We start from the raw sequence: 27,724 nt of genomic DNA, 5'->3' as shown, positions 1-27,724 counted from the left end.
AAAAACATACACCCAACTTGGCAATTTTGTCGCTACATCTGGCAACATTCCAACCCCTGTCATATTAATGTGAACCATAGAATAAACACAGCATAATCTGTTATTCGCTGTTCAATTGTGCTAATTTTAAAATGTTCTCAATAGCCAATGTGTGATGGAATAAAATATTAGTTAGTTAAAATATTAGTTAGATAGATTAGTTAGATTAGATAAAATATGAGTTTTTATTTTGATGAAATGAACCCTGTCTATGCTTTTGACATTGTGGGGACAGTTTGGGGAAGCCCATTTTATGGCCAAGCACATAAAGGAAGGTTAATAAAGGTATGCTTGGATAAATGAAAGAATTACTTCAACCATTCAAAAAAATAATAAAATTCTCCCAACAAACACCCACCAAAACCCCTTTAAAATTAATTCCCATTCCGTATGCTTAAATCCATATACAATCATGTATCTGCATTCATCAAATATCTGAGGATATTTCTCCTTGACAAATGTGACAAAGACTTAAATGCCTTGCGTATGGGTGAGGGTATAATTAACCTACACTTACACAGCACAGCCAGCACACCTTCCCATTTGAATGTCAATGTGAAGCAATAACCACACTAACAGCTTTGCTAATCACCGCACTCCAGTTGTAGAGGGCCACACTGGTGCACTCTGGGATGGCAGCCCAACGGAGAGACCATTTTGCCCTTAAACTACGGCTGTCAGACTGAAACACATTGGGAGGGGGGGCGAAAAAGCCCCCCACCCACCACCACCACCACCACCACCAAAGCGCATGTGATTTTAATTGCTCACTTTTCATAAAGTAGAAGCAAAATAACAGCCATGACAGCAACAGTGTAAAAATAATACTTGGCTCACGCTTTGAATAAATGAGCTCAGTGTGCTTTCCTTGGTTACCGTGTGTGGGCGGCCTGTATGCGCATGGTGTGGTTTTAGTCACATGTTTAGAACCTTCAGAAGTGGGAGCCAACAGTGGTACTATTCCTTCATGAAAAGGAAGGAGACAAAGATTGAAACAAATAACCTAACCATGTTTTACCATCATGAACGCCAGTGCAGTTGATGCATGTAGAAGGGTAGTCACTACGCTTCAACTTGGGCCCTGTCCGTATGGGAACTTTTTATTTTTGGCGGCTTGAAGTCATGTCTACATTGTGCCGGATCCGTAAATATCTGTAAAAAATCACTGGAGTGATGACGGTACCACGTGACAAACCAAACTGTAGAAGAATAAAGTCTCAGCACATCACAGCAAAAACCTCAGTCTTTTGTCTGGACAGTTGATGAAGTGTAATTACTTCTGCAGGGAGAAAGTCCTGTCAGTCAGAGTAGTCCCATTTATCATTTGTAGATGACCATAATGATCCTACAAAGTATCTTTCAATTATTATTGACACTATGCAAACAGATTAGTTCAAATTAAACTACTATTTAAATTGCTTTAAATGTATAAGCAAAAATGAATAAAACGTTGAAATGTAAACTACAGGGATAGACTGTCTTGCTTAAGGCATTAGATGTGCATTAGAGGCTCTTGTGAGATGTGAATAATGCAAGCCTCCACTCAAGTAGGAGTTACAAAATAAAGCTATAAAACATTGACATTTGCATAAAAACCAGTCAGTTAATATGTTGAAATCACTTAACCTTTCATAGGGCACTCATTGAAAGACTTGCAAATGTTAACATCCCCTTCTAAGAGAAACGATGGCCTTGTCAGTGAGTCAGGACTCACGCGTCTTAAACACTAAAGGGCTATCCACGCAGATGGGTGGGGCTTATATTTGTAAATTATTTTAAGTCTGAAATTGACATGGATTGATCAGAAGTTCCTATTATTTTGTGTTCTGTGTAAGTGTGTGATTCCCAATATCAGGGAGAACATGCAAACTCCACACAGAGATGCCCGAATGGGAAATCGAACCCGGGTCTACTAGCTGTGTGGACTTCACCGTGCAGCCTCTGTAGAAAGTCATGGTGTATAATAAATGTTTATGCAATATTACATATATTAGTGGTGTGTACGAAGTCGAAAAGCCACACTCACAGTGGCCTCACCTTAGGTTGTCTTCCCCGCATTAATTTGATCAGGAAATCTGCAAATTCCTCCACCCTCGGCCATCTCTGTGTGGAGTTTGCATGTTCTCCCCGTGCATGCATGGGTTTTCTCCGGGTACTCCGGTTTCCTCCCACATTCCAAAAACATGTTAGATTGGCGACTCCAAATTGTCCATAGGTATGAATATGAGTGTGAATGGTTGTTTGTCTATATGTGCCCTGTGATTGGCTGGCGACCGAAGACAGCTGGGATAGGCTCCAGCAAGAGGTAGAAAATGAATGAATGAATGAATCTGCAAATTCCACAATTCTAACTGAAGAAAATGTTGAAAACAACTTCAGTCACACAGACAATAACATTTATTCAACACATATTAATATTTAGGGCGGCACGGCGGACTAGTGGTTAGCGCGCAGACCTCACAGCTAGGAGACCAGGGTTCAATTCCACCCTCGGCTATCTCTGTGTGGAGTTTGCATGTTCTCCCCGTGCATGCATGGGTTTTCTCCGAGTACTCCGGTTTCCTCCCACATTCCAAAAACATGCTAGGTTAATTGGTGACTCCAAAATTGTCCATAGGTCTGAATGTGAGTGTGAATGGTTGTTTGTCTATATGTGCCCTGTGATTGGCCGACGACCGAAGACAGCTGGGATAGGCTCCAGCACCTCCCGCGACCCTCGTGAGGAAAAGCGGTAGAAAATGAATGAATGAATGAATATTAATATTTACTTTATTATTAATATTTTTTTATCCAGCTCTGCCTCACCTGTCTTCCCCGACCAATCACTGGTTGCATCCCAAAATAACATCAGCTTCACTTCAATTATTTAACTCATCATGACCATTTTCAATAAAATCCATGTAAAATTGGACCGTTATAATAAAGGTTAGCTTACATACAGGACAGAGCTTTGTCATTAATCACACGTAAACGATCACATACAGAGATGGACCCCATCACTTTGCACTTTCATTACATATTCCTGCTCCTCCTGCTATGTACACATTTAATCAACCGGGCTGCCGTGCATGGAGCGTTGGGCTGCTCCCACTAGATAAGATTATTCTTAGGCCAGCGAGTCAATAGGGGGACGAGCTGTGTAATTAGTGAGAGGGGACATGACAGAAGGATTGAGTAGTAAGAAAGTGCAAACCAGCAAGCGATACCTTAAGTGAGAAATGTGATTTTAAAAACAGTCGTTGGTGTAAGCCTATCTAGACAAACTGAGCAACATCAACCAAGTGTACACTCCAAGTGTAGAAGATTGGTCATAACAGAGGTGATAAAACCCAGTTAGCTACTGATCCTGACATCAAGGTCGTAACAGCGTGTTGTGACTTGCACATAGCCCACACTAGCCCACACTGCTGCTGCATGTAGAGTTGTGTGAAAAGGTTCGGAACATACCATCACAGTGTGTGTAAAGGGGGTAACGCATTCAGCATGGCTACGAGTTTCCTCCATCTCTCTCTTCACACCTCTTCTATCATTTTCACAGTTGCACCTATCATTTCATTGACTGCATGCATTAAGGATTCACATTGTGCGCTTTCCAAGCAATTAATTCATGACCACGTTTACTGGAAAAGATGGATGTGCAAGACCTTCCTTCAGCAGAAACGTGAATAGAGTGTATAAATCGCAGCAACCTCCAGCTACGAGTACAGAGAGTTCAAATTGTGGTATGACAATGGAATAACTGTATTTCCAGTTGAAAGAACTGATAGGAGATGAAAACCCTCTGTCCTAATCAGCAGTTTCAACATGTTTTACATCAGGAGCATGTTGTTCAGCAGAAATGAACGCAACAAGCGGCAGCACATTTGTGAAGGTCAGAATCGATCCAAAATGTACATCAATCTGTCAACTGTTCCAGTAAGTAAATGGAAAGCCAGAAGCTCTCCAACTCTCCATTGAGATGATCACATTTTAATTGGAGTCGGACTGAAGGGGGGCAAACAAAGGCGACGCTGTGACAGGAAGTTGGCTCTGGCGGGGGCGCATAATTATGAACATGGAAATGGAAGTTAAGCAAAAAAATCTTTTATACATGACTTCCTGACAATCAATTTATGAAAAAAATAGATTTTAAGTTGCAAATAAATGCAGGGTAAAAGAGGAAATATATATGCATTTAAAGTTAAAATGTACTGCGGAGAATGCCTTTAAAGAAGGAAATGGGAGGATGACAGAACAAGGCAATTGTATGCAGGGGGAGGATGGATGAAAGAATGCAACGGCACGAATGGAAGAGAGAGACAAGAATGAAGAGATTAACTCTCCATTGAAGTGGTGCAGTCCTAACAAGCTTACAGCATTGTGCAAATTTGCACAAAAACACCCAAAATACAGAAATAACTTCCTTGTACAAGTCCACACTCATTCAATATGCATCCAATAATAAACGTATTGTTGCTAACCAAGACTGACTGGTATGTACATATTTCTTTTTTCTGTCTGCTGATGCAAGAATAAAATCGAAGATGCTGTTTATGAGCCAGACCGGGAATGAAAATCGACGTTATCACATTTACATTTCAATGTTTTTACAATGAAACCAGCATTATTCATACGATTTTGACTTGTGTATATCAATAAAATTTGGCTCAATCGATTAGCCTTGATTTAATTACAAACTCTGTGTCTGCATAGGCAATATTATAACATAGTAACAGCGATTGGACTCGTCTTGATGCACTTCTCAACTGCATCTCTCCAGGTCACTGGTGTGGGTGAGTGAAAGGAAGAAAAGCTCTTACTTGCTTGGGGAGCTCTTTTGCACCGTTAAATATCATGTTTCGCTGGGGTGGTGTCATTTTGGAAAATAGTCATGTAGGCATGTGTTCATTCACGATTTTCGGTGCGTAAACACTGGCTAATCATGTTGGTGAATGGCTTGGGTCTTATTGAGTAAACCTACCTCAAATAAAAAGGTCAGATTGAGTGAATGGAGCTTTGATGGGAATACCCACTGGGATTCTTTGTGCGTGTGGGTACTATTTATATCAAGACCAGGGGTGTCCAGAACAGACCAAGTCCCAAAGATCTACCACCTAGTAAAAATATATACTGTATATATTTACTAAAAAAATTAAAAAAATTGTATGTACTGTATGTATGACCCTTGTGAGGATAAGCAATCGAAAATGAATGAATGTATGAATGTACGTTATGCATATCAGAGGTGCACACACTTGTCAAAATGAGCTAACTCTTTCTATATAACATACATAAAATCTAACTGGTAAATATTGACATACTATTGTAAATATTACTGATTATTATTTCACATTGCGCCGTTCATGAACAGCAAGCAGTCTCGACCTCCTTGCACGTTCAGGTGCACTCGTAATTTTGACTTTTAGTCACTTTTTTCATATCTATTCAGGCACCCCTATGATAACTGGTGTACTCCTAGAAGCTAGGATGTTGATGAACGGCAGTGTTGAACAATTGTCTCCGGAATTACAGCTACTTTTTAAATCCACAGTGAGGTTCAGAGGGTAGTTTTGATTTATATATTTACCTCAAGGCAACAACAAAAAGAAATCAGTTTTGCTTCCGTTTGTTTTTCTATTACCAATCATGGCCAAAAGAAATTTGTTATTGTTTGGTCGTCATGAAAGTCCAAAATAACTTGCTGTGTGCATCAAAAATCACCCACACATAGCTTTGTGACTTTCACAACCTCCGGAAAATCTGTTAAGGCAACTGTTAATTGCAACTTCCAACGAGGAAAAAAATATGTAACATAATCTCCTGTTTTTAAACCTTATTAATCAACAGAATATGATTGGTCTCACTATACTGATGTACCAGTACTCATTGATCTCACTATATTGATGAACAGAGGCAGGGTTATTTTCCATAATTACATGGAGATGGCCTGAGAGTTCTATAATTTGCCAACTGACTACATTTTCCCCATTAAAAATAATGTAAATCCAATTAATATATAAATCAATCCGGTTGCTGTATCATGTTGGTGACGGAGGGTCACAGACCAACATGAGGGAAATTACTAATGTATACTCCTTACAGCCTTCACATGTGCATTAATACGCACACCAAGACTATCATAAGGAATTAACGGTGTTACCACGACAACCAAAACACAAGCATTATTCATAGAGATTGCTGTAGAGTCCAGGACACAAAATCAGGCAAGTGTGACGCTATTTGCAAAAGAAAAGTACAAGTACTGTGCCTCGGTTCTGATTTGATTATTATTAAAGATTTCTTTTATTAACAACTGCACAAGTAAACAAACACTTGCCATACTAGTAAAACCATTATGATACATTAGAAATGAGTTAAAAATAGAACAACAGAGTAAATTATTTTCTATTAATAGGCTGACTCATGTATAAATAGTCGAAGGCCTCAAGTGACGACTCAGTCTGATGTAAAAATATGATGAGAACAAAGCCAACTCCATTTTTCAGACCAAAGGATCTCTTTAAGCCTCTGTGATCGAATACAAAGCAGCGTTCTTTTTAGTGTCCCAACTATTGTTTTGCTCTAAGTTTCAGGGTCTGAATCACACTACTGGTTGTTTGTCTATATGTGCCCTGTGATTGGCTGGCGACCAGTCCAGGGTGTACCCCGCCTCTCGCCCAAAGACAGCTGGGATAGGCTCCAGCACACCCGCGACCCTAGTGAGGACAAGCGGCATAGAAAACATTTATTTCCTTTCCAAGAACAGATTTTTTTCATGAAACGTTAAAAAAACTAACCTCCTGGTTGGATTAGTGTAACGGATAAAAGAAGAAATCTTTACAAACACAAGTCTCTACTGGAACCATTTCACAAACAGACACCAGTATATCTTAAAGAGCTCTGAGAACCTTATCAACCAAGTAGAACACTGCGTTCTCAAAATTGACACTCACTTGCCACTCCTAGAATTTTGAAGTAGAATGGCAGGTAGAGCATTTACTTATCAGGCTCCTCTGTTATGCAGGGGGCGGTTTAAATGTAAACTCAAAACCTACTTTTTTTTTTCTAATGCATACAGTTAGAAATTACCTCTGAAACACTGATATGTATCAGAGACACTCCTACATGTTCCTTGAACTGACATAAAGACGCTCCTGTTTTTACATCTATCCCTCTACTCCATTTTTCTATCTCAACTTGGGCTGCAGCTATTGAATATTTTAGTTATAGAGTATTCTACTGAACATGTTGTTAATGAAAGAAGTATCAAAAATTAATTTTACTTGGTTAAAGAGCAATAATAAACAAATAATAAATTCACAAGAAAAAATAAAGCATTTCACTAAACAATAAACAGTTTAATTCAATAGATAATCAAACGTTTTATTCATTAAATTGACTTTGTGCATAGTGTATTTGGTGGTTATTTTTAGGGCCTTTAAATTAAATAGTATATTATATTAGAAAATTGGAATGGGGTAAGGGAAGAATGTCACAGCACCACTACGAACCTCATGAGGATAAGCGGAAGAAAATGAATGAATGAATGGGGGTAAATGGAAGAAAATACAATAATAAGAATTAAACTTAGCAAAATTCAACAAAAAACCACCACTTTTACTAAAGTTTCTGGGTATATGGTATATTCTCACCTTTTCCAACCTTTGAGCAACCAACAGTTTGAGACTCAGCTGGAAGTAACACTGCCTGGGAAACAGTGCCTAGTAAATCAGCTGCGGGTAAAAAGCCAAAGGATGGAAAACACAAGAGCAGTTGAAGCATAGAAATCTGTTCATTTGGCATGCTACCAACACAGGAGGAAATCCAAGTTGGCCCTTTCTTTCCTTTTAAACACTGCAGAGCATTCAGACAAGCGAAGAATAGACTGGATTTCCAGGAAACCCTAAAATGGAGATGGCTATGGTGATGGCTGAAGGTCAAAGTGGAAGAACAGTGACGGAAAACTGTGGAGGCAATCTCTGCTACTCATACACAAGTATGATATACATACCATGAACCTGTCAGCAGGGTTGCAGTATGTCAGGAATGTTGAGTAACAAGATAATATGGTGTGGCTGCTTTTAGTTATGACTGGATTCATTGTTGTTATTACGCAAGTTAAATTTGGGGTGAACTTAAGGATGTTTTTCACATTTGTCATCTGATTCTCTGGTTCAAGTAAGTTGCACAAAAATGATACAGGGTATTTTTTGCATTTGGTCCTGGTGCACTAGAACTTACACTGGCGTCAACATTAGCCGGGAAGTTGGATTCTCGTGCATTCACGATTCAGCATTCGCAAAATTGAACATATTTTTAGTCCACAAAATAATTTTTACACTTTTAAATTGAGTTTCACACGCTCAGCAGTTCTTCAACACGCTCCAAAAGTGAAACTTACAACAATCCGGCCTCAAAACGGCCAACAAGGTGAACATGAATTAATATATGATCCTAATATATGATGCTTGTTACTGGGATTCCCGTCAGGGACGCCCCATACTACTGTTAGCCATTTGAGAGTGAAGTGGAGGCGACCCCACAACAGACGAAAGAGTAGCTGTCTTACCAGCCCATGACTCTTATTGATTTGTTCCATCAAACGTCATCATCATTTATTCATGGTGGTTACCTACTGTATATATGTTATATATGTTATCATTTAGGATTCATGAGGGCTTAAACCTGGATTGTGCATTCATCAGAATCAGAAATGCCCTTCATTGTCATTTTACATACGTATAGTAGAATGAATTTGCAGATAGTAAAATGAATCATTGAGCTTCCGTTATTTGTGAACAATGGCAGTTGAAATCGAATTGAATAATTCCATAAGACACTTCTACTGTGTTCCAAATAAGACTTTTAAATTCCAGCATCAATACACTTCCATACTATTGTGGGACCTCTGAGACTTATTTGCAATTTTTGAAAAAAATATAATATGGGTCGAAGCAAGCCAGTGCATTATGTCAACGGTGGCTGTGACATTCACATGCAGGGCGGTCAAGTGATAGACCGGGCTGGCCCAAAGCAGTGTGACTAAAGTGCTAATGGGCTCTGTTAACTCACCGCTTGCAGGTAGATCAATAGAGCTTTCCTCAGTGTACATTTCAGTGACTCCCTGACTGGAGGCTTGTCTGTTAATGTATGGAAAGCCATGTATGTGTGTCTGTGTGTTTAGTATATGTGCGGAATTCTGTCTCCCAGGGCATGACGGAAAATAATGGAGAACCACAGATGTACGGAGTGCATATAGGCATACTTATTATATATTACAATATATGTATTTATTCTAACATTCTTGCAGAGCTTCTGGAAATGTCATTTTTTTTTCTTGGAGATTTTTTTCTTGGTGTATCTATGATTTTCAATATGAGTCTGATTCTAGTCAATATGGATTCATTAGTTGGCCTTCAGTTGACCATGTTTTTGTTCAGTTGTCATGTTTTCATTGAGATAGTGTTTTTTTTTAATTCAGCTCAATTGGGCCCTGCCATCACTATTACATGATTCATTTTGCAATGAATCAAAACCACAATTGTTTAAACTGCAAGTCAGATTGCATTAAAATGCTCTGCATTGGAAAAATATATATATTAAAATTATTGTGGGTTTTGCGTAATCGGTAGTTGAGTCCATGTAATTGTAGAATTCATTCATTCATTTTCTACCGCTTATCCTCACCAGGGTCTCGGGGGTGCTGGAGCCTATCCCAGCTGTCTTCGGGCAAGAGGCAGGGTCCACCCTGGACTGATGGCCAGACAATCACAAGGTACATATAGACAAACAACCATTCACACTCACATTCATACCTATGGACAATTTGGAGTGGCCAATTAACCTAGCATGTTTTTGGAATGTGGGAGGAAACCGGGGACCCCAGAGAAAACCCATGCATGCACGGGGAGAACTAATTGTATAATTATTAATTTAAAAGAAGAAGGAACAGTGGATATTAATAAACAACTCATATGATCTAAAGATATGACAGATTGTAGCCACAGGCTTCCATCTGTGGTCCCTTGGCATGCTTATGTTACAAATCAGTAGCGGTATGGAGAAATACTCTAACAACCAAGCAGGCTATGACTTACAGCAGCGCCATCACAAAAATATTAACACTGTGCAAAAGTGGCTAATAATTTAAAAATAGTGCATAGATGAATTGTGGCTCCATTGCACAAGGTCCCTTGGTTATATCATTATACTGCTTGTATGTTTGTTTTGCATAGTGGTTTGGCTTGAGCCCTTTATATTCCGGATGCCCTTCCTGACAAATACCGATGATGCTTACTAGTGTGGATTCGAACCCGGGGCGTCAGTCCTTGTAAATCAATTAAGTACATGGTTCAGCACTCAATGGCTGTAAGAAGCCTGTGATTATCATTCATTCATTCATTTTCTACCGCTTATCCTCACAAGGGTCACAGAGGTGCTGGAGCCTATCCCAACTGTCTTCGGGCGAGAGGTACACCCTGGACTGGAATATATGTGCAAAACTCTATGGCTATTTTCTTGCCCGTTCATTTAATTATATGCAGTAAGAGGCAAGTAACGGCCCACTCAGCTGGTCCTTTGCACTGGCAAGTTTTAAGCTTTAAGTAATTATACAGTATATTCTTCTATACAACTATAAGCATCGGTGCTCTACAACAAAGAATGCAAAACATCAGAACGTGATCATTTCTCACCCAGCAGAACAAGGCCATAAAATCTCAATGAGAGTTGCCGAGTCAGCAACATTATAAAACTGTCCCAAATATGTCATCTGAGCTGACGCCTACCATTTTCCGGTAAACCGCAAAGTCATAAAAGGACATACAGGTTAAATCTCTTATACACTAATATATAACCTAACAACCAAACAACACATTGGAGGTACCCACATCAACAAATATCAATGATTCACATCCTTCCAACCTTTCTTTGGGCAACAAAGCTGACTCATCAAGTTACTTCAAGGTAACAAGCTGCAGGCACATCTGTCTATTTCCCAAGGGGAAACAAAAAGGTGTTTCCATAATACGAGGAACCATTGATCCGAGGCCAAACACTTACTGTAACAACAATAGTAAAAGGAGGCTGAACAAACAGAGCATATGAACTGGAAAATGGTCACCTGCATGTGATAAATTGGCTTCTGAGTATGTTTTATTGTTCTCTGTTCAATCCAGATGAATCCTAAATTACTGTATTTTCCACACCATAAGGCTGTTCGCCATCTTTCATCCACCGCTCTCACGCTGCTTGCAACTTTACGTTGAACGCCGTGTTTACACCAATGTCCAGGGATTGGAGTTCTTTTTGATAATCCTCCCGGAATCCAAATTAATTTGCTTCACTTGGTTTTTCTCAGTAGCAGAGAAGATGCAATGTTGTTTGCAGCACACTGGTAGTATCAATCAATCATCATTCTACATTTTTACACAAGTGCATCGGTTTATAAGGCGCACTGTCACTGCCCTGCTGTCAAAATGAAAAAATATGTAAACGTCTAACATTAAATGAAAAAGTTCTCGTCAAAATAAATTAAAATTAAAAAACTAATGATGGCCCCAAACTTTTGCACAGTACTGTAACTCTACAATAAACAAGATGATGACAAAAGCAGCACTGACGGTTGCGTTCAAAATGTGAAGTGATGTAATTCACTCTCGTTGTATTGCAACAAACAATGGCCAAAATGCCATTTGTGTTTGGATTAAAACAAAAAGAGCCGTTTACCATAAACAGAGAGTGCAACCCTGCCTCTTATTTAGCGGACACTTAAGATAGTTTAGGTCAGTGACAGCATGAGTTTCTGTATATAGTGTTAGGGATAATTACTGTCACTGTTTAATTACTGTTCCTGATGTAGGGTATATTAATAATTGACCACATTCAAATCTCTGGGTTACATTAATTAAATGGTGAATTCCCATGACAGACTGCAGGACATTCAGACTTTCATTTTGTTGCTTGCTGCAGAGTTGCAGAGCTTGACCACGCACAAGTGAAATATAGCTGCATCTTTTAGTTGACTCAGAGCCAAAGCTCTTTAGACCTGCTGCCTAATGTTATTGCTGTGAACTTCCCAGCATTAATGCTTCTTACACAAATCTGACAAATCGAAGTAAAGATTTTGCTTGAGCGTGTTGCCCATGTCATTTTCCTCATCCATAAAAATAGTCAATTTCAGCACTCGTTTTACTCGTCTTCTTCTCAGCAGACTCAAATCATTTTCGTCTGTCCAGCTTTCTTCTTTGATTTGAGCGCTGCAAGTTTCCCCTCTGGTGTGATGAGGCATCCAGAGAAGGAAGAGGGGGAAGGTAAACAAACAGAGCAACGGGAGAAACGTGACTTGAGGCCCTAGCATGAGGTTCAGCCTTTTGGATCAGTTCCCACTTCCGCTTGCGTCATTCATTCTGCAAACACGTGACAACTGTGCTTTTCACACAAACCCGTGACTTACTTCAGGCTGAGAAACAAACCAAGTACAGGGACAGCTTTAAAGTGAATACCAATCCTGTATCTGACCACATGGATGGAATCCAAGCATGCAAGCCTCATATTTCCTCATCTTTGAGCTTTTATGTCATCAGTTTTACCCCACCAGAAAAAGGTAGGATGTTAACCAACAACTGACCAGAGTGTTTTTTATCAGCCCTACACACAGAACATGCGCTGTGTGCAGTGTCTGAAATCCATAGGGTGCAAGGGGGCGCATTCTTCTCAAGTGTCTTCATTTTAGGTTGAACACTGTAAATATTTCAAGTTGTATTTTTTAAAAAGGGTTTGTCTTATTTCTAGTCAGCCGGTCTAAGTTGAGTGTTCATAAATTCACATTCATAAACATAATATTATATTATATGTAATCTAGTTTTAATCAAATGATTTTTCAGTGGAACACTCAATTACTAAAATATTAAACAGTTGCATCCCCAAACAAATTAGATAATGGTGTAAACCAATGCCAACATGGGGCATTTTACCACAACATTCTTAATTTAGCCACATTTTCTCTAAAAAACGGAGCGGGGGTTGTGCCTTGGGTGCAATTCAATAACACGTTACCTACATGGTTAGCTTAGAGTTAGAGTTAGGTACATCCTTTATTGATCTAGAAGGAAGTTCTGGTATCAAGTAGCAGCAAATACAAAGTACAGAAACCAAGAGAGGGAGAGACGTGGGATGAAAGTGATACACATACACACACACACACACAGGCACAGACAAAGGAATGTCTATAAAAAAGAAGTGTGTGTGGGAGGTGATCAGATGGCTGTTACCACCAAACCAACAATATATTTTTGGTTAAAAAAAAAAAGCAGCAAACTGCATGGAGAAAAAAAATGTATATGTGCAAACATTGATCGATGATTTACTTAAGTGACGCCACATGGGGCTGAAAACTAAAACTAACACTCTACATCACCAAGAATACATTGTTATAGATAAAACATTTCTGCATGTGTGCCATGTAATGTGGAAGATATATTTCTTAAAATAAATGATCAATGTAAAATGTAAGCGACGTGCAATGAAAATACAGCAACAATGGTAATGGTAATGGTTTTATTTCATTTAAACATGCATCAGATTACAATTGAGTGCATCACATAATCAGTTCACAAGGAAAAGAAAAGAAAATAAAGTAATTACCGGTAGACGTGAAAGGAGGAATTTCAAAGAATCCCTATGGTACAGGTTTATTTAATTAAAATAGTTGAAGAAGCGGCTCCATTTCACATCTGCCCCGTTTACTTTGTACACACATATATGATTCAAGCCCATCTTTGAAATGAACAGAACAGGATCAAGATCAGAAATATTTTGTTTCCTTCCCCCAGCGCTTATACTGAATATCGCTATATATATGTTGTTATGGAAACACGTACAAAACTAAATCATAAAGAGTGAATGCTGAATGATGTCATCTTTTCATGGTAAAAACCCAAAATACCATCTGTTTAACATCACAAGACTTTGAAATTCAAAATTACCCAACGCTTTTACCCGAATTACCCTTTGTATTGAGTTGTGGACTCCTGTAGAGCAGCTACACATGATAACCCGCACAGAAAGCTTTCCGGATCTTCCAGATTCTGCACCTATTCCAGCTGTGTTTCCTTGGTTTTCCAAAGCAGTCTGTTTACATTTATATATTTATATATTTATATATTTATATATTTATATATTTATATATTTATATATTTATATATTTATATATTTATATATTTATATATTTATATATTTATATATTTATATATTTATATATTTATATATTTATATATTTATATATTTATATATTTATATATTTATTCCTCCCACATTCCAAAAAACATGCTAGGTTAATTGGTGACTCCAAATTGTCCATAGGTATGAATGTGAGTGTGAATGGTTGTTTGTCTATATGTGCCCTGTGATTGGCTGGCAACCAGTCCAGGGTGTACCCCGCTTCTCGCCCGAAAACATCTGGAATAGGCTCAAGCACCCCCCACGACCCTCGTGAGGATTAGGGGTAGAAAATGAATGGAAATAATTTTTCATTCATATTTTTTCACATTTTCACATACCTAGTGAGGAAAAAGCGGTAGAAAATGAATGAATTAATTTATATATTTATGCTAATTTGCTCTTATTATGAATGCTATATTGGATAGTATTAGTGTAAAGCCATTTAAAGTCGCATTGGTTTTGGGATAGGTTCCAGCATACCCGTGACCGTCATGAAGATAAGCGGCATAGAAAACGGTTGGATAGACACACACAATAGCAATCAATCATTGCATCTCACCATTCCTAAGTAAGGTGGCGAATGTTTCCTGAACAATAGCAAGAATCCACCTCTGATTTGCACACAGAAACACACATTCTGCCAGCACACACTAAGAATGACAGCATCCACCTGTGAAGTTATTAGAATAAGACAGCAGGTGAAGGTGGTGTTCTATCACATAAAATCTTTTGTGCAGACAGAACAGAGGGAATTGAAAATAAGTATATTTTTCAGGCTTACGAAACACAGCTGCCCACTGCTAACTGAAAAAAAGTGTGAGCCCACTGGGGAGCCGAGACAGACTGGCTCCATCTGATACTAGTGGCGCATCACTGTACAAGTACCCTCAAAGGGATGTCACAGAAGCGTTTTGATGTGATGAATTGTACTATGGTGAAAAAAAAAATGAAAAGCAACGAATAATATGTGCCTGTCCGCATACTTTTATTATGCAATGACTATTTATTCAGCAGGATGGAGGAGGTAGCTGAAGTCAAAGGTGAACTAAATGAATGTTGAGTAGTGGTTTTAAACCTTATTTACACATGCTGGCCAAGGCAGAAAGGGTCAAAGTTCATATCACTGGGCGCATGTTCCCTGTCAGGGCTTTGTTACATTGTGCTCATTTCTCTGCTAAATTCCTTTGTGCATAATCCATCAACCGACAATCCACTGATTAATAATAAGGCCATCCAACAAAAACAGCACTAATTTGGTCTCATGCAGGAATTTCTGCATGATTCAAATGTGACAGTTATTACCACTGGTTGGTCAATTAAAAATCCTAATACGAAGGCATACTTCTTTCAGAATGATTTTAACTTATATATTTTTTCAGTCAAATGCATACACATCCCACCCTCGGCCATCTTTGTGTGGAGTTTGCATGTTTACCCGTGCATGCGTGGGTTTTCTCCGAGTACTCCGGTTTCCTCATTCCAAAAACATGCTAGGTTAATTGGTGACTCCAAATTGTCCATAGGTATGAATGTGAGTGTGAATGGTTGTTTGTCTATATGTGCCCTGTGATTGGCTGGCGACCAGTCCAGGGTGTACCCCTGGAAAATGAAAATGAATGCGGTAGAAAATGAATGAATGCATACACATCATGAGAGGTCAAACCATGCAAGGGAATGTTGAGTGAATGTAAACACTCGTCTATTTACATGAATGTGTCGAAGACACATGGCCTGCATCACTTCTGATTGGTGTAAAAGCTAGAAGGAAGGTAAGACTCCATCAACCACTTAATCATTTGACAGTTATCCTAGGGAGGGTCTTACACTATAATCACTATAGTGCAATAATCCACTCTATATCGGATAATATGGAGGACGGATGGCGGTGGTTACCACAGAAACAGGAGTTGATAATGAAGTGTGTCGGCATATAGCTATCTATAGCTTGTATAATGTGTGTGTGTGTGTGTGTGTGTGTGCATGTGCATTTTAGAATGGAGCATTACACCTGTGTGTGGGCGACAAGCGTATAGCCACAGGACAGCACATTGGCTCCAGAGTGAAAGCATCCTCACTTGCCCAGCTCAAAACGGGTTAATCTATTAATGTATATAAAATAGTATATAAAAATAGCTGAACTGGAATTACTTTGGTCTTTTTTGGTCTTGAAAAAGAGGGGCTGTCTTAATTCCCCGTCATGTCATAAATACCACTTTGTAGATGTCATATGTAGGGGTGTCACAAGATGTTGTGACAATATGCGCACGATATGGCACGCGTCATGCTGTGCTATTAATAAAATGTGTGAGTCCATCTGTATTTTTTCATTAGAAAACCTCCTTCCTTGTTAGCATCCTATTAGCTAGCGAACAAAATGCCAACCATCTATGATGTCATCAGCGCTTGAGTCAATTTTTTAACACAAATTAGCTCTTATAGGAAAAAGTGATTTGGTTGGCGTCCATTTTAGAATTAATTCATGATGCTAACTAAGGTTCCACTGAATTTGCAAGTGTTGATTAATCATGATTGATTAATCTGTAAACTGTGATTAATCCGATTACAAATTGTAGTCATTTGACAGCCCTACTTATTATACTTATTTCCTACTTATTTCCTCTGTGATTGCCAGTGGCCGTGAGGTATCGCAATTCGCCAGTATCATCATTTGAGAAGTAGTGTCTAAGGAGATTGCCGACAATAAGCTGGAGGGAAAAACTAAGCTAAAAGTCAGGAATTTATTGAGGGAAGTCATGCAACATAAGATGGGTTACAAAGGTTGTGTACTTTGTGTATTCAGTAAACAGTGTAAACAGTGTATTCGAAAAACTGAAGACACCAAAGGCAAATAACAAACTGGAAGGAAGAGTGTAGTGACATAACAATTTTTAGAAGCAAAGAGAGCAGCCGAGAACGCAGAGGAAGATGGAAACTTTGGTGGTCAACCATTGCATCACGTCACAGTGTGTAATAAGGAAGCTGCGTCCAACCCCTGCTTCAGAATAAATATAATGAGGCAGTAGGAGCATGATAACCAAAAAAGTCATGACCTAAGAGATTAATAAAAGCAAATTTAAAAGGTAACACTTGGGACAAGATATAACCTCAGGTGAGACAAACACATTTGTAGAGAAAAGATGCCCATCAATGCGTTATTGGACCTATCTCAGATGACTGAGTGTCTGACAGGGTTATTCAACATCCTTTAATATTAGTATTTTTGGACCACTTGACAACAAACTAACAGTAAATAGTAAGCAGTGAATAGTGTACAGGGCTTTGGGACTTTCACAACCAACCAGGTAAGTGCTTCTTAAACTATTTCCATGCATTCATTACTTGATGCACAACAAAGAAAAACAGATGAAGGCACTTGTCGATACTTTTGTCGAGTGCAACAAATGAACAACTGTAATGTCAAGTACCATTAACAGGCTGTTTCAGAAAACACCATTAAAGCCCCTCATCAGCTTCAAGCCTTGTGCACGTCAGTGTGACACACTTGATATAAATAGGCCAGTTTCCAAATGTAATGAAAATTTAAATACATGCCTCCGCCAAGGCACTCCTTTTGACGTATTCCTGTGAATATTCTCAGTCATCCAGGTCACTGTATTCTTGGGGTATTGAGATGATCGCAACTGGGCTCTTCAGGTTGTTTTTTTAGAAGAGTCCCACCGGTGTCCCACCCACTGATAAAGCTTGCACAGATGAGAGGCAAAATGTCATCAAAGGCAACCCGAACAGTCCAGTTGCTATCGATTCAATCCCTTTGACAGCATTAATCTGTTCAGTGGCATTAAAATACGAGTTCAAATCAGTTGGTTGTTCAATCCCATGAAAAATACATCCATCTTCTTCTCCGCTTATCGCGGGGGCAGCAGCTTAAGCAGTGCAGCCCAGACTTCCCTCCCCCTGGCTACTTCATCCAGCTTCTCCTGGTGGTCCTGAGGCATTCCCAGATCAGTTGAGACATAGTCTCGCCAACGTGTCCCCGGTGATCCCCAAGGCCTCCCATCGGTTGGATGTGCCCTGACCACCTTCCCAAGGAGGCACCCGGGAGGCATCCTGACCAGATGTCATCTGGCTCCTCTCAATGGCGATGACAGTGCTTCTCACCTTATCTCTAAGGGCAAACCCAACCACCCAACAGAGATTTTTTTGGCTGCTTGAGCTTGTCCTTTGACCTTGAGGGTAGGATTTAGCATTTTGGCCTAGCTTCCTCTTCACCACAACACATAACTGCATATGCCGCACCAATCTGCCTGTCGATCTCACGTTCCAGCCGTCTCCCACTCATGAACAAGACGCTGCGGTACTTAAATGACCTGAACATGGCACTCCACTGTTTTCCGGCCACAAACCGTGGACTTGTGCTGAATCTCATCCCATCCACTTCACTGCAAACCGATCCAGTGAGAGTTGAAGGTCACAGCCCGATGCAGCAGATAGGTCCACATAAACACAAATAGCACAGACCCAATCCTGTGGCCACCAAACCAGAAAGAACCCCTCAACATCCTGACTGTGCCTACAAATTCCATCTATAAAAGAAATGAACAGAATCTGTGACAAAGGGCAGTCTTTGGGGAGTCCAACCCTTACTGGAAACAAGTCAGATTTATTGCCGACAAAGTCTGACGGCCTGAATTGGGTGGCCAGGTACCCCATATTCCCAGAGTACTCCCCACAAAATTCCCTGAGAAACACAGTCGAATGCCTTCTTCAAGTCCAAAAAGCACATGTAGACTGGTTGGCACATACTCCCTTAAACACTCAAGGATCCATATTAAAAAGTTCCATATTAAGAATCAAGCAAACAGTCAATCAAGCAAATATGGTAAAATGCCCCTCCCTAACCACCATCTGAACAGTAATGTTAGCATGGATGCTAGTTCTTACACAAACTAATAGTTTGCTGTCATGCTGTTCTACAAATATTTCATACCACTAAACCAAAAAGTAGGGGTTCTCGCGTAACCATGGCAATGGAAAAGACACAGTGCTCGTCATTAAAAACCAGTGTGCCATTCAAAACAATTTGGACCGCAATGAAAAAAAAAAACATTCCCCTATTCTACCATTGGAGGGGTGAATACTGCTTTGCAGATTTGGGTGTGTAAACATGCATATGACTGCAAAGTGACAGAAGAGCACACTTCCACTGAAAAGTGCAGGTGTATAAAAGGGGTGACACACAGAACGTGCCTTTTAGCTAAGTACACCTGCAGCGTGCACAGAAGATGTGTAAAGCTCTCATGAAGTGCTCATGTTATGAAACAACTGCAGTGCACGTAGGAACACCAACACATAAGCTTGTGCACACGAAGGAAATGAGAACGGGTGGATAATGGGCCATCACAACCCGTGATGGTTTCCTCTAGAGGAGTAAATGGCAGTAAATGGGATGTTGATTGAATCACAGCATTGTCTTGTATACCAGATGGCAAAAAGGCCTTGCACCTCACCATGACACCAAGGAAACAAACACACCCGATTTCCTCAACAAACCCTGGAGTGGATGTGAGGAGTTTGACCATAGAGGTACGGAGCGGAACTAGTATTAATATTGGAAAAAAACAATTTGCTCATAATTGTGCATTCTTATTGATGTCATGAAAGGCAGTTAGTAAACTGATTGCACTAGTCACAGGGCTGCAGCTATATAATATTTTAGTAATCCAGCATTTACTGAAAATTCAAAATGACAATTTGTTTCATTTTTAGGTAATTTATAGTTATTTTTTTTTAATTCACATTTTACATAGAAACAAACAAGATGAAATAAACCCTATATGAAGTCATGTCACCGTTGTTCTGTATTTTCCGGATTATCAGTCACACTTTTTTTCATAGGTTGGCTGTTCCTGCGACTTATACTCCAGAGTAACCCATAAATGAACAAACTGTTTATGTGACATAAACACTGGACACCTTTTCTGTTCATGTTTATTTTTTGTGTCGCTGAATAAGCATTGTGTTAGCATATCTTACACTTATTCAGCCTGTTCTCTATTCTTTTGTTGTTAGAACTTGCCTTTCAAGATGATGTAATGTCTGTTTTGGACAAGTAGTTTGTAAAATAAATTACCTGCAAAAAATGCGACTTATACTCCAGTGCGACTTATGTATGTTTTTTTCGACCTAATTGTGCATGTTTGGCCTTGTGCGACTTATAGTCCAGAAAATACGGTAATTAACCAATTACACATTCAACAGTCATACTTAAGAGGAAGCCAGCCCTCCACACGGCTAATATTATGTTATTAAGGTACATGAACGTTTATCTCATTGATTTGCTCTATGTTAAATCTACCTTGGCTCCAGTTTTCCACTCCACTCTGGGTGTCTTCTAAGATCAGAGGTGCGCGATTGTGGTATGTTAGTACCGCATTATAACACTGTTGTTTATGCTCCCACATTGTTCACATTTACTGTCTGTTGGTTGTTGTTGTTGTTTTCCTTTTCTTTCGTCTCCTTGTTGTTTTCCCTCACCACTTTAATATTCCCGTTCCTTCAGTAAACAACCGCTTCTTCTTCTGTCTGGGTGAAGTATGTTGATGACGTAGGTGTGTTACAATTCTTCGAAGCAAAAAAAAATCTTTTTTTTTTTTTTAATCAAGGTACTCAAATTACTTGAGAAATCATTTCACTCCTACTAGTTCCCGTAATTAACCTGAATATTAATTACTCCTCTTACCAAGACACTTTGGACAATTTTATGCTTCCAACTTTTCTGTTCCATCAGGAGTTTGTCCCAGTGCATTAATCACACAGATCTACTTGGTGTATTTGTAAGAGTCTCATCATACATGTTTCAGATGAACTAGAACATACATGGTGAGTCAGCAGTTACTAAGGGTGTAACATAAAACAAGTATTATGACTCATGGTTGCCAATATGATTCAAGGGCGATGATTCATTAAGAGCATTACTTTGCAAAACGATTAATCCATCCTTTTTTTATGCCGCTTATCCTCACTAAGGTCGCAGGTATGCTGGTATCCCAGCTGACTTCGTGTAAGAGGTGGGGTACACCCTGGACTGGTTGCCAGCCAATTACAGGGCACGTATAGACAAACAACCATTCACACTCACATTCATACCTATGGACAATTTGGAATAAATACCTGGATACTGGACAGGGGGCAGTGAAGTTTCCTAGATTCCCGTTTTTGTAAGGGAATCGGGTCTAAATTAATTATGGATAGAAACAAACAAGTAAACAATAACTGGCAAATACATTCACATTTTATTTGAATAAGTGCAGCCAACACTTTAGGTTGAGTTAACAAGAGATTAACCTTCTCTGCTCTCATTTTCAATAGTCAATACATTTTCAGTGTTGTACGAAATCCAATGTGCACACTCCACACTCTTATAGAAAGTCTTCCAAGAAGAATGGATGCTTAGTTGCCAAGGGATAGAAACAATGTTTTCTGCTAGAGGCAGTTATTGTACACTACATATATATTTTTGCCAATATGTTCTTCCATATCCCCGATCGGTGGGTTTTCTCTGGGTACTCCAGTTTCCTCCTACTACATTCCAAAACCATGCTAGGTTAACTGGCAACTCCAAGGTATGAATGTGAGTGTGAATGGTTGTTTGTCTATTTGTGCCCTGTGATTGGCTGGCGACCAAAGACAGCTGGGATAGGCTCCAGCCCGCCCGCGACCCTCGTGAGGATAAGCGGTGGAAAATGGATGGATGGATGTTCTTCCACAGAAGTCATCAAGCTGTCTGACTAAGTGATGAGCCTTTTGACTCTGAACTAAAGCTGTAATTCGCCACTTTAAAACACAACTTTAAATGACACTACTGGTTTTGATTAATACATACCCCACATACCCCCAGAGACAATCTCTTTGCCCAAAAGCAAAGCAGTTTAATTTGTCAGAAAAAAAGCTTTACTATCCTTGCTCATTTGTTGTCATATTTGTTCCCCTTCTGGATACATGAAATTAAACGTCTGTCGTTATGAATTAAGAGTCTTGTCATCACGTGTTTTTGTTTGTTAGTTAAAAACAGACACACATTATTATTATTCTTTTCCATGGGGAAAAAAGCCACTGCTGACACATGGCTGATAAAGAATAGCCCTAAAATATGCCTGTGGAGAATGTGAAATCTAATCTCAAGTCTTAGTTTCATCCATTTAGGATTGCGTTAAGCCACTGAAGACGCTGTGTGAGTGTTGCATGGAATGGTTCAAATGGTCAAGTCATGCTTGAGGGTTGACACAATGTGCGAACATGAGTGCATCTATGAATGAATGTGACAGATAATACCTCACAGGCAAAAATGGCACTTGTAATCTTGTTATAGTGCCACCGTCAGGATCAGGTGTTGATTGCACGTTGATGTGCCAGCTGCCTGAAGACAAATGCTTTTCCGTGTGTGTTTTCAGGTCAACAACACAAGCCCTGCCCATATATTATATGTGTATGTGATTTTTTTTTGCAAATATTCGAAAGCATTCATTTTATCTAATCAGTGGTCAAACCTGGTCTGAGCCAGCAGCTGGTTGTCCTTGCATCCATCCATCTGAGCACTCAGTCACCCAGCCCAGCCTCTTCTCCTTTTAAGAATCATTCACCCAGAAGTTCATCTCCTCACCCCAGCCTGCCAAATATGCTCTAAGCAAGCTTCATTTACAAAATGACCTTCCATTGAACATATAGGTTATTATTTACTTAAAATCAGTGAAATAATGTCTGTAGCTTTTTGGGAAATACATTTAAAAAATCCAACAGGCCCTGAAAGTCTGTATCAACAACTGCATTGAACTGGCATACATATTACAGGGTTTTTGTAGGTCCATGGTTAGTGCTGCTGGAAGCAAATGCTGACTAAGGGAAGTCAGGTTTGCATGACGCTAGCATTTTTTGGGTGAGCTTGCAAAGGAGCATGTCAGCTTAAGACACAGAGGTGAATGTCAAATCCTCTGCAGCAGAGATAAACACAGTGGTAGACGGACTGACAAGTTACATCCATCTACAATAGGCTCCATGATGCATCACCTCTTCATTCTTTCCAGGAACAGTTGGGTGTGGCAGCAGTTGCCGGATTTTCTTCACTAGACTGAGCAAAGTTCCTCAAGGAATTGGGTATGATTAGCTCACAGTAGGAGTGTCACGAGACATCCAACTCACGAGAGATTGGGTCTACAAAGAAAGAGACGGGATGAGATTTTAACATTCATTTTAAGAAAAGTACAAATATGACTGGTCTGAAAACAATGCCTGCTTTCAGACCAAATAAACTACTAATATGGTGTTGTATTACAACAGATACCGTCATAGTGTTGCTTGCTGTTTAACCTGAAATGCTCCCACACTTTCCACATTTTCTGTCTGTTTTGTTTTAAATGTTGTTTTCCTTCTTTTTTTGTCGCCTTCTTTTCTATCCCATCTTTAATCTTCCCGCTCCTTCAACTAAACAGCCACTTCTTCTCCGTGGGTGACGTCAGATTGTTACGATTCCTCAAGGCAGAAATCAAATTGTTGGGCAATTGAGATATTATTAATTAATTATTATTTATTAATTCATTAATTTTCTACCACGTATCCTCACGAGGGTCACAGGGATGCTGGAACCTATCCCAGCTGTCTTCGGGCGAGAGGCGGGGTACACCCTGGACTGGTCGCCAGCCAATCACAGAACACATATAGACAAACAACCATTCACACTCACATTCATACCTATGGACAATTTGGAGTCACCAATTAACCTAGCATGCAAAAAAACCCCACAAACGCACGGGGAGAACATGCTCCACACAGAGATGTCAAAGGGTGGAATCAAACTCAGGTCTCCTAGCTATATGGCCTGCATGCTGACCACTTCACCACCGTTCAGCCTTTCATTACGATTATGAAATAAATTAGTAACTACTTATTTTGGGGGCCCCCTGGCAGTCAGGGGACTTTGGAGTTGTCCTGACTTTTCCCCTATATACGGCACCCTTGGCCAATAGGCACTCATCATAAATAAATTGAAAAATGTATAATGAATTAATGTGATTGGTATCAGGGGATCTCACTCAGGTATTGGAATCGGCGGCATAAAACATCCCTAACAGCATTTATTGTTGTATGATTATAATATACTGTATAAATAAACATAAATATTATATGAATAGGTCCTGTAGTACATTGCCTTGGTGTGTCTTATAAGGAATGCAGACGGCCAGACAGGTTGACTCATCCAGTCTGCTGGCACAGCTAAATTGTTTCTGTGGTATTTCCAACATATGCAACTTAGATATACAAATACAGCACAAGCAAGCCTGTCCAACATCTGCAGTTGTGATGACGTGCAATGACGCAACAGTGTCACACAGCTGACAGAAACCTCTTTCCGCAAGACAAAACTGACTAAGGCATGACCTTGTGTGACAACAATGAAGTATGAAAATACACTGGGGTAGTTCAAAGAACCATTTCCTTTCACTTCCAGTATTAGCACAACTCCTCCCTTGTCTATATGTATATCCACTACCACATTACCCTTAGTGTGAAGTCAGTCAGTCTCTCTCACTTTGTTTTCCCTCTGTGCATCTCAAACTAAAGCTTCCTCCAGGTTCGGACAGGCAGGAAACTAAAGAGGATCTATTATGCTTTTCCACTCTTCAGATAATGAGGTTTGTGCATTTGGAAGTGAGCCCTGAAAGAGTTTTTGGATGGCTCTGCATGCTCGGTTTTACTTCTAACATCAATGCAATCCAGACTTCCTTTTATGGGCTGCAGTTTGCCAGCACTCAGTAAACACAGAGCTACGTATCCGGAAGTCCTCTGGAGCATTTCGGAATGTGACCAATCACAGTGAAGTTGGTGTACCTAGAGTAGTGCCAGGGGTGTAAATTAAACATATCATTTGGGTCGGAAGCAGGAAGTCCATGGAAACACTGCAGAAAGAGGTGCAGAATCGGGAATATCTATATCTATATCTATGCGGGTTATCATATGTAGCTGCTCTACAGGAGTCCATCACTCAATACAAAGCACCAAAAATGAGCATTCTTTAAGCTAAATGCATATGAATTACGAATGGAAGTTCTAAATGAACATTTAAAGTTACTTTTACCACCACTGAAGACTACTGTTCCCTAAGACACGATGTGTTTCTTGAATTCAACAATGTTCTTTATTAAAATAATGGCCCTTGCAACTTTCTTTGGCTCAATTTTACGTTACAGTATTGTGGTGAGAAACACTATTGAAAAAAAAAAAAACTTATGTCAGAACGGCTGCCACACCTTTGGGTACAGTCGTCAAAAATAATGTCTTCAATGGAGATAAAATTAACATTCAATGTTCATTTATCCCTTTCATATTCATTTCTAAGTGTTAAACTATAATTGTAAAACTATATAAACTACTTTTGCATTAACATTTTTGGCTTTCTGGATCAGATTAATTGGATTTATATTGTTCTAATGGGAAACATTTATTTTGGGACAGATTAAGGATGGCCAACAAGGTTCCACTGTAGTAGAATTGAAGTTATAGTGTAATAGTATAGTCATAGTAGAGAAGGCCATGCTGGCCGTGACCTCCGGTCACTGTGTTCACACAAGCGTCTCAGTCAGCCGTAGTACGACTTGTCAGTTCCATTAGAGAAAACACACGCTTCATCTACTACACCTTATTGTAGGAAACATCAGTACCCCCGCCCCCAATCCCTGCTGTCAAGGTTCTGCTTGCTCCAGATGGTGTCCACAAACAGGGGAAGAGCACCCACGCCTCACAATGACACAAAGGTGTGGAACAATAAGCAGAAACCACATGGTGGCAATTGAGGGGAATTAAAAAGGTGTTGTCATATATGTGTAGTGTGCATGCCAGGACAGAAGAGCAATTGTCCACAGCTTCTAATTTTAGCCTTGAGTCGTGAGACCTGATAAAAAAAATAATGTGAACACACACACACTCAATGAGGGGCGTCTGTCACTCACTGTGAAGCTGCACATGGTGTGTGTATGCGTGGAGCTTGCATGGACGATTATTGCAGATGTCACACTGATTAAAAGCATTGTAGTGATGCTGTGTGAAGCGTAAGCAGATACATAGTAAGTCATATTGCAGGAAGGGTCACTTTGCAATATAAGTTCATGAGAGAGACACGTCTGTAGCGGGAACACACACATACATATACTACCTTAAGTTAGCTACGAAATTTAATAATGACAAAATGATCAGAAACTCACCTCCTCCACAGTGAGAGGCATACATATCCTGTACTCTTTCAGCAACATCTTCTCTCTGTTGTGTGCTGATAAATGTATCTCAGCCCTCACACGCTCCGTCTGCACCGGGATGTGCGTTAAAAAAATATATATTTAAAAAAAATAAAACTCCTCCGCTTCGTGTCAGCGCATGTGGGAGGACGGTTTCCAAGTAAGGTCTGACTCGCTAAGTTCGCTCATCCGAACCAGCGGGGGAAATCCGGCAGCGGGACGTAACAGAAGCAAACAAGCAGGGTTCGGGATTTGTCCCCACTTATGACGCTCCAGAGTCAGGAGTTAACAAGCTAGACGAAAGTACATTCGGAAGTAGGTATGATTAGCACTCCAAAATAAGAGTTTAGTTCACTGCGGTTGCACTGCCACTAGCGCGTGTGCCCCTCTCCGATCACAGTGCTAAATCACTATACAGTAATTGCCCACTTGGATCCCATGCTGGCATTTAGAGACCCCTCCACCCGTGGTTTAAGGATTAAATAAAGTTTCTTTGGCATAAAGACACAATGAAACATGTTTTTCTTTTGGAAGCTCGTCTATAGGTAAGTGTTCTTTGTTGAAATCAATAAACAGTGACAACTGCTGATAAACAATGGAATGTAAACAAAAGTATAATATGCATTTTAATAATAAACCACCCTTTCATCACATCTGCATCACAAGGATATAGAATGTAATACAATGAAATACAAGACTGCGCGTTTTCGTGTATAATTATTTTGAAATTTGGACCGGTTGTTCAATGCCACTAGTACTTGACGACACAGACCGTTGCTAGAAATGCTTAAACGCTGACTTTTAAACTACGCCTATTCCTGTGTAGTCTTTATCTTTTTAATTTTCAACTTTTGTCTCGACAGATACAAATGTGTCTATTACAAATATGTCACAAATGCTAAATTTAGTAAACACGGCTTGAGTGAAAACACTTTAGGTTAAATATGACTACAGTATGTTAAACATACGTCACTCGACGTCCATCACTAAGGTCTTGTTGAAGCCTAAGCCACTCCAAAATGGAACAAGAATGTATGCAGAAGTGTGCAGTCATCTATATACTTTGCATTTTGTCAGCTGATGTAAATGTGCTGACGTCACGGTCACTGAAACACTGTGCAGTTTCCTACATTTTTCTCTTGGAATCAAATCACTTGTATTGTTGTGCAAGTACTTATCAAAATCACACAACAGGTCCAACAAATCTTACAGAAAGCAAGCTCCTGATTTAAGTGTTCTTTCAG

At 39.6% G+C, this 27,724-nt stretch overlaps 1 protein-coding gene across 1 annotated transcript in view; it reads right to left on the bottom strand.

Moving 5' to 3' along the window:
• Window positions 1-26,736, bottom strand: part of LOC131128012 (cytoplasmic phosphatidylinositol transfer protein 1-like) — a 48,735-nt gene extending 21,999 nt beyond the window's left edge. The window contains exon 1 of the mRNA XM_058070482.1: window positions 26,451-26,736. Coding sequence (XP_057926465.1) covers window positions 26,451-26,498 — 48 coding nt within the window. The 5' untranslated portion in view covers window positions 26,499-26,736. The remainder of the gene's footprint in view (window positions 1-26,450) is intronic.
• Between the last annotated feature and the right edge of the window lie 988 nt (window positions 26,737-27,724).

The sequence above is a fragment of the Doryrhamphus excisus genome, chromosome 1 (assembly GCF_030265055.1).
Source record: "Doryrhamphus excisus isolate RoL2022-K1 chromosome 1, RoL_Dexc_1.0, whole genome shotgun sequence".
NCBI lineage: Eukaryota > Metazoa > Chordata > Actinopteri > Syngnathiformes > Syngnathidae > Doryrhamphus > Doryrhamphus excisus.
Note: the sequence above shows the minus strand (reverse complement) of the source record. Positions and strands in the feature narration are given on the sequence as shown.